The sequence below is a fragment of the Cebus imitator genome, unplaced genomic scaffold, assembly GCF_001604975.1.
Source record: "Cebus imitator isolate Cc_AM_T3 unplaced genomic scaffold, Cebus_imitator-1.0 Scaffold94, whole genome shotgun sequence".
Lineage (NCBI taxonomy): Eukaryota > Metazoa > Chordata > Mammalia > Primates > Cebidae > Cebus > Cebus imitator.
In genome coordinates this window covers 6,373,184-6,381,817 of record NW_016107409.1, presented here as the reverse complement: position 1 = coordinate 6,381,817, position 8,634 = coordinate 6,373,184, and the positions used below count along the sequence as shown (strand labels likewise).

Sequence of the window (8,634 nt, the reverse complement as noted above, 5' to 3'; positions counted from 1 at the left end):
AAAGTTGAAGCTATATAACCTACGAGCCAATATGACAAAGATTTTTTTTTCAACCCTTTTTCAAATTCCCCCAAAATATCTTTATGGCAACTGCTATCAGCCTATGGCAGTCAGCCACCCATCATTTCAAAAGGAGGCCCGTGTCACCACTTTGTAACACATGCACACTATGGGACAATTCTTTTTAGGGAGTTTGGATGTCCCATTCACCTCTCAATCTCCCACCAGCTCTAGATTAGAGAAATGAAAGACTCAGAAAGCTGTCCTTGTCCTGCAAGGACTCAGACAAGCCTTAGAGTTTGGGAATGGCCCAATTCCCACTAGGCAGGGGCCATTGCTGAGGTGCTAGGTTGATAGATTACAGAGCCGGTAAACCCACCCCGTTCACTTGGTTGCCCACATGACTCCTAGCGCAGAGTGGGATCCCTCAGGCTCACTCCTCAGGTGCCAGGTGCCAATCTGCTTCAGGATTCCTTTGTGGTTTCAATTTTGGCCGTTTGCCTATTTTACAATCATGTGGAATCAACTGGAAGGACATTCTTGCTTATCTGGTCCCACCTCAAATCATCTTTTGCTTAGACAAAACAAATTATTATGCCAGGAGCTAGAAACCCATCCCACACTAGGAGAAACATCCCAACCCAAGGTGACAGGGTTCTTAAAGTGGAAATCAGCTTTCCCAACTTCCGTCTTTTGATCCTAGATCTGCTTATTGCAATTATATGCAGAATAAGCCTCCTCCTTCCTCTCAGTTCAGCAAAAAAATGGAAGATTAAGATTTTCATGGACTCTCAGAATTTTAAAACCACAGGGGAATGTAAGAGATTATCTCTTTCAAACCCTGACATCAGTCCAGGAGCGAAGCAACCTGTCCAAGTCACACAGCAGTCAGAATTGAGCCGGACCCCTCCACTGCCTCTTCCCTTACCAGGGGAACAAAGTAATGTGTCAATTTCCTTTTCTTCCTGTAGTCAAATCTTACCCCTAGTTTGTCTAACCATTCCACTCCCCTTCAGGATTTTACTAGTCAAATTGTTAACTCTACCTGAAAACAGTGTGGAAATGACTGCCATTATATTAACAGGGTAATATGAAAAGACTTGTTTATCAACATTTTATATGCTTTATTGAAAGTTGACAAGTGCAACAGTTAAATACAGTGACACCTTACAACTGTGTAGAGAACATGCACAGAAACATATGCATATAACTACTATACAGGTGATATGCAGAAACCCCTACTGGGAAATCCGTTTCATTAGCTAGAACTGAGCATTTTTCAAAGTATTCAACCAGCTCAATTGAAAGACTTCAGTGAACAGGGATTTACTTCAGGGTATTCAGCAGCTAGATTTCAGATTACACAAAGTGAGTAACTGTGCCAAAATCTTAAAATTTCTTTAGGTGTGGTTTTTGTCATGTAGCAGTTTTTGTGTAGATCTACATATAAAAGTCCACACCTCCTCAGACAGCCAATGAAACATCTAAGTTTCAATCTGTACAACCTAAATAGTAGTTACAGTCCTCTATTGTACAAAATAGTTACACTACATACACAAATATACAATAAGCAAAACAATCTTCATGGTAAGATAGCCTAGGTCCCAGCTACCTGTCACCATTTTGTCACTCTCATAGTTTTGTGTCATCCACTGTTTAAGAAGAAAGAGGCACAGTACTATTGTTTTTTATGGATTTTGGTGACAGTCGTCAATTTGTACAGTGAACTCTGTTCCCCCTCATTTTAGTCTTTTTAACCCCCTTTCAGGTTCCCCCTGGGGGGAGGAGAGAGGCAGTCCAGTAAGGAGCTCCATCGCTTCCCAACCCCATGTAGTACACTAAGCGCAAGCAGGAGAGAGAACCCTTGGAAGTGAGGGGTAGGGAGCCGGAAGGGATGGAAAGGCACACAGCTCCTGAGCATGAATTAAACCATTTCTCAGATATCTGCCAAGCTGCATGAGGTCCCAGTATATCCATGCTAATTCTCGGATTAACCTTTCATTCACCCAACTAAGTAATTTCTTCAAGCCATAAGTATATGAGTGTTTAATACTGGAAAAAAGAGATAATGGCGTATGTCAGTCTCACGTCTCTTTCGCAGCGAGCAATGAAATGGGTGACTGTGGAGGCGGATTCTCCCTAGCACATCTTCTCCGTCTGTTCAGTTCACACGCAGCAGCCAGTTCTGCGGGGGCATAGGCAGCTATGCGGTTGGTCCTGAGCCCTGCGATGCTGGCTGGGCGGGGGGCTGTGTGGTGCCCTGTGGCTGGGTGGTGGCAGGGGGGGAGCCAGTCTGCAGCTGGGCCTGAAACTGGGCAAGCTGCTCAGGACTGGCCAGTGTCTTCAGCAGATTGTTCTCCTGCTCCAGCTGGGAATTTTTCTCTATTAGTTCTTTGATTTGCTCTTTGAGGACCTCCACTTCCTCTCTGACCGCATACATCAAATGGCTTTTCACCAGATCCTGGAAAGAAAAGAGAAAAGGTTAAACTCACTATTTGCTATTTTCTGGATTCTCGAGTTTCTAAGACATTATTCCGTATGGCTCTCCCTATTTACATATTCTGCCTTAAAGTTCGTAACAATGACACTTGGGGAAATCGGAATACAACCATGACCGTACAGTACTTGAGTTTAACGTGTAAACGATCAAGCTTTGTAAAAGTCTGTGCTTCTCTGCAGACGTTGGTCAGAAACGCCCAAGTCCGGCTTCCTATCTGAGACTGGCCAGAACCCGGAGCGCGCCAGTCCCGGATTGAGACCAGTAGCTGGGATGTCCAAGCCGCAGCGCGCCGGCCGCGTCCCCGCCCCTAGGCCCCGCCCCGCCCCCGCCCGGAGCCGCCTCCTTCAGCACCGGCTGCAGCCAGTTCCTACCGAGCGTGTTGCCGCATTTTCTTCCCTCCACCCCGCCCCCTCTTTCATGATTAAGCTGACATCACAGAAACCTGGGCAGACGTCGCAGCCAATGGGAGCCCGAGTTATTTATAGCTCCGAATTAAAGGTTCAGAGTTTGCCTAGCAACAGTGGGCAGAGAATCCCGTGAGAAGAGCCACAGGCGCTGCTCCAATAACAAAGAACGGCCAAGGCGGAAATAAAAAATAGGAGAAATCCAGGCGCAGGCTAAGAAAACAAAACTTTTCTCTGATTCTTCTTCATTGTGCAGGAGCCCGCGCCACCGGGGACCCGTTTGTGCACTGTCTAGAAGGCCTTTACCAAGGATCCCGACTTCTGCTCCCCCACCCCCAACTCCCGGCTCCCTAGTAAAATGTTAGGATTCCTAGTAAAGCTACATCGCTAAAGGTGTGCTCACGAGCAACCAAAGGAGACGCTGGGCCAGCACTTCCCTAACAAATCCCCAGCAAAAAAATGGTCACCGAGAGAAAATCCCCTCCTGTGAAACCAGTCTCGGAAAGGAGACCATTTAATACCCGCAAGGCCCCTTTCTCCCTCCACGGCTGCCGTGGTAGGTGGCTCCACGCTGGCCGAAAGGAGACAGTGCCGGCATTTCTACGCGCATCAAGAGCAATCAACATCATGTGAACTTAGGACTGCACTGGTTCCACAAAACATTTCATTTTTGTGCTGTGCCCACATTTAGTATAAGTGATTTTTCATCAGTACATACCATAGCTTGCTCGATTTTGTTGTCAATAGCTACCACACTTGCACCAGAGGAGCTGAAAAAGAGGGGGGAAAAGGTCATCGATAAATGGAATTTATCTTAAACGTCCAAGATAAAAAGGATCTCCCAATTTTGTGATGTTGCTAGCATATTTTTAATATTCTTTAATACTATGTAATGTATCACCCTCCAGAAAATACCAGCCCTTCTTTTACTAACGAATATCCAGGCATCTCCCTATTTTAGGAAGCCACAAAGAACTAAATTATATAATGTGGGGAAAGCCTGTTCTCTGGCCAGGCTTGCAAAAATAAGGTTATTCCAAACATTTCCAAAAGCAACATCCATGTCACCAAATCTCTCAGCAATGGACAAAGGAATTCGCCTGGCTATCTTTCACCTGCATTATTATAAGTATCTCACGAATAAATTTAAAGAAACTATCCTAGCCGACATTTACCTATTATCAAGTCTCACAGAAGCGTTTTCAGTCCCCAGCAAGGATGACAAGAAAGAAATTGAAAAATGTCTCAGTTGGTAAACTCCTAGATCCATCGCCACTGGTCTACACCATTGGGATTTCATGCAATTGCAGCCAAAAACACCCTCGTGGAAAAAAAAGAGGGAACACCAGCAGCCTTGTATGAGCTAGATAAAATCTTCTGGCTTTCCACAGCCCAGGGAGAAATAGAAAATGGCAATCCTAATGTAAAGAAACCCGGCTTCTGGGGGTTTGGTGTTCCCGGGAAGATGCGGATCCCAGTGCCGTGCAGAGGTGCTTCCCAGATCCGCAGCCCGGCTCCACTCAGCTCTAAACCAGGACTCCCAGCCTTAGTGCTAAATATATGCAGGGAAGAGCTGCGCCGATTGGCCGGCAAGCCACTGGGACCGCCCCCTTCTCCCTTCCCCTTCTCCCTTCCTGGTCCTCCCGCTTCCCTGCTTCCCCGCCTTCCCCCACCCCCTACCTCTGCCCCCATTCTCCAGATCCCGCTCGTGGAGTGGGCTGGCCTGGTGCAGGCTGCACTCAGAGGGACTGGCGTGCCGGCCCCGGAGGTTTCCACGGCAGCCTCAGAACACTGGACCACTGCTTCAGCAGGAAATGTGAAGGGTCCTTGAAAAATACTATGGGGGACCCGCACGTGCTTACGTTCAAGGGAGTCAGACCCTGGTCCCCGGAGCTGCGTCCGTCCCGAGGCTGCTGAACGGCGAAACCAGAACCGTCTGAGCTACTGGGCATGCCCAGTCCCACCACTGTAAGAGCTCGAGTGTCTTGATTGCAATTATCTAGCTCTTACCGGCAGCGGTACTGGGAGGATTTTATAGACGGTTTTATTTTTAAAGATAATAATTATCCTGAAATCATATATTTTTTTAATTTTAGAGGGAAAAAATCACATTTGCTCTTTGAGAGATACCTTTTGTTTTATAGAGACAAAACAAAAAACATGATATATTATTTGCTAGGCAAATAAAAATGGAAGGAAAGACTCCACCAGATAAAATCCAGGATCTTCCCAGAAAGCCCCTAGGGCGACAAACCTTAAAAACCACATCTCCCTATCAGCACCTTCTCACCAGTAATTAAATATTCCTTCTTCTATTTAGACCTAGAAAAGTCAATCCACAGGTTGAATCCCACATAGATCTATTTTTAGTAAGTCCCTAAGGCACGTTTTTGGAAGCTGAGTGACAATTCTTTTAAGACTCAATCCCTCAATCCTATGAGCCTTACATCGGAGGGATTGAAATATTGTAAAGTATGTATTCGAAGCACACAAATCCCTGAAGTTAGTCTCTTTGCCCCATTTGCAGTGTCCAGAACCAGAAAAAGCGGGATATAATGGTGGTTAAAAATAGTTAAGCAGCCAATAGATGCTGTAAGCTCACCTCTGTTTCACCCTCTTGGCCACACTGACCAAATAATTCCCTTCTCCAAACCAAAATCAAGAGATGTGGGTGTAAAATAGCTTAACCCTTTCAAAATTTCCTATATTAATTTAAATTACTTGCAGAGATGCTTCCATTAAGGCTACAATTTAATATACTAGAAATCTAAGCCCTGAAGTTTGCTTAATTACTATACAACATAAACAGCTTGTAAGTCAATACATGCGAGAAGGAAAATTTAACCTCTACAATACTGCCCTCTAATGGCATGATACTATAAAAACCGAAAAATCTACAAAGTACTTGGGGAGACCTCTGTAATCCATAAATTGTGTCATCACAAATAATTCCAACATAAAATCTGACCGTAGAACATATATATGTAATACACACACATGCACAAACACACACAGTCTTCTCTCCCAAATAAGGATGTTTCCAATTGCCATCAGAGCCATTTCGACAGTTAAGTTGACTCAATGCTGGTAGTAGGAGTGGGTAAATTTGGTTTTCAGAAACTGTCCAAAGAAATTAGGAAGAACCAGACCAGATCTGGTGAGCGCAGTAGATGATAAAGACCACGATTCTCTTTTGGGTTAAAAACTAAAATGTGACTATAAAGTGATGAGATGCCCTTTTTACCGAAAGGTTCATATTATCTCCAAATTTTAAGGCTTGACTTTTGAACAATTAAATTTATGACTTAAAAAACTAAATATATTAACTCATATGATACTCCAAAAAAAGAAGAAACCCATTTCCAATAAAAAGGAGACTAATTGAAACTTAAAAATCATAATTATTTGGGAAGCAGGCATGTGGTCCCTATGTCTAAGAATGCTAATCAGAGTATTATTTACTACATGATAGTTTCTATATTTTGAAAGTTAAAGTTATACCTAAAACTACTTGTGTGCTAAATTTTATTTACATATTTTAACTGAATGCCAGCTTCACAAAAAAGGTATTAAAGCACCATTTAAACTATTTTTAAAGCTATTTTATTTTAAAGCTATTTTATTTTAAGCTCTTTTTAAAGCTTTAAAAAATAAAACCCAAAGGTCATATAAAAATAAATTTTAAATCCCCAGCTGGAATTTTAAAAAATTACTAAATTAAATTTATTCACGCTGCTCTTCAACATAAACAGAAAGCTATTTCTATTTCAATCATTTTAACTGATCATCCATTGTATCAAGCAAGAGAAGCAAATATAAGCAACCATAGTCTATTTAACCCATTGAAAGACATTATGGTTTATTGTTAATATTTGGCTATTTTAAATAAAATTGCAAGAAACATCCTTCTACATACATCCTTAAACACATGTATGTGTGTGCGCACACTTCTGGAGAATTTGTTGGGCCAAAAGATATGCAACCATAGAAATCTACTATTTTCATATATTTCACATAAATGTGCTAGATTCCTTTAAAACTGTTCTTTTGTATGGAAACTGAAAAGGCTTAATTTGAAAAAGGAAATGGAAAGCTCTATGGAGGGAAAATCCTTGGATCAAAAATGTCTGTAGGACAAATGGCTAGAATTACATTCAAAGGCTCTTCTAATTGCAAGACAAACCATCTATATGTCTGATGCCTAGTCAGAGCTCACTGAGAATTGCTGACAGGACAGAGAAAACACTACAAGGCTTTCAGGGGAGATCCTTGAAGGCCTGGACCATAAGTCAATTTCAGGCACTGAGCAAAGATCAGTGGTATCACCCCAGTGGGAATTCATACACATTAAACAGCCTGGACAATTGAGACTGAGGTATTTTCTGTTGTAGTCTGACTAAGAGCCTTTTTACATGGATTCCAATTCAACCGTGACTTCATACTGGTAGCAACCATGACAAGATAGAAGAGGAACAGGCCTGAGTGTTTCTCATTCCTATAACATGTGCTTTTCTTAAAAACTTGATCTGACTTGGCCAACATAGGTATGGCCAGAGATTCAGCACTCAAATAGAGTAAACCCTTTCTCCCCCTGTCCAAACTCCTTGCAAATCTCAAACAACTGCCAGGAAAGCAGCGAAGGCACATTATCCTGTCCTGACCAAATCACTGCTGTCTAAGGACTCCCACATCACCTCCATGTTTCTAGTTTACTCTCACTAGGCAGGTTTAACAGATGAAACTACAGGACTCTCAGTTAAATGTGAATGGCAAAATAGGAACACTTTTACACTGTTGGTGGGAGTGTAAATTAGTTCAACCATTGTGGAAGACAGTGTGGCGATTCCTCAAGGACCTAGAAATAGAAATACCATTTGACCCAGCAATCCCATTACTGGGTATATATCCAAAGGATTACAAATTGTTCTACTATAAGGACACGTGCACACGAATGTTCATTGCAGCACTGTTTACAATAGCAAAGACCTGGAACCAACCCAAATGCCCATCGACAATAAACTGGACAGGGAAAATGTGGCACATATACACCATGGAATATTATGCAGCCATCAAAAACGATGAGTTTGGGTCCTTTGTAGGGACATGGATGAACCTGGAAACCATTATTCTCAGCAAACTGATCTTCTTCTTCAGCAGAAGATCAAACACCGCATGTTCTCACTCATAGGCGGGTGTTGAACAATGAGAACACATGGACACAGGGAGGGGAGCACTACACACTGGGGTCAGTTGGGGGGAAATAGGGGAGGGACGGTGGGGGGTGGGAAGCTGGGGAGAGATAGCAGGGGGAGAAATGCCAGATGTAGGTGATGGGGAGGAAGGCAGCAAATCACACTGCCACGTGTGTTCCTATGCAACAATTTTGCATGTTCTTCACATGTACCCCAAAACCTAAAATGCAATAAAATAAATGGGAAAAAATAAATAAATTTTTTTAAAAAATGTGAATGGCAGATAAACAACAAATAATGTTTTAGTGTTGGGTCCCACACACTGTCAAAACAAGAAGAAATGCCAAAGAAATCAAAAGAAGAAAAGGCTGTTAAATTCAACCACATTTTACATTTCCTTGATCTCCACAAGAAGGTTGGTTGAAAAAAACTTCCAAAAAGTAGAACAGTGGCCAGGCACAAGTGTAATGGCTCATTCCTGTAATCCCAGCACTTTGAGAGGCTGAGGCAGGCAGATCACTTGAGGTTGGCAGTTGGA

General features: G+C 42.8%; 1 protein-coding gene across 3 annotated transcripts in view; it reads right to left on the bottom strand.

Moving 5' to 3' along the window:
* Window positions 1-1,103: 1,103 nt before the first annotated feature.
* Window positions 1,104-8,634, bottom strand: part of TSC22D1 (TSC22 domain family member 1) — a 144,746-nt gene continuing 137,215 nt past the window's right edge. Inside the window, exons 1-3 of one of the 3 annotated variants that reach the window (XM_017536011.2) lie at window positions 4,767-4,866; window positions 3,623-3,674; window positions 1,104-2,461 (exon numbers count right to left, since the gene is read on the bottom strand). In XM_017536011.2, the coding sequence (XP_017391500.1) occupies window positions 2,204-2,461; window positions 3,623-3,625 (261 nt within the window). In that variant the 5' untranslated portion in view covers window positions 3,626-3,674; window positions 4,767-4,866 and the 3' untranslated portion in view covers window positions 1,104-2,203. Of the gene's footprint in view, window positions 2,462-3,622; window positions 3,675-4,079; window positions 4,505-4,766; window positions 4,867-8,634 lie in introns of those variants that run through there. The other 2 variants (XM_017536010.2, XM_017536007.2) reach the window with 2 other exon arrangements.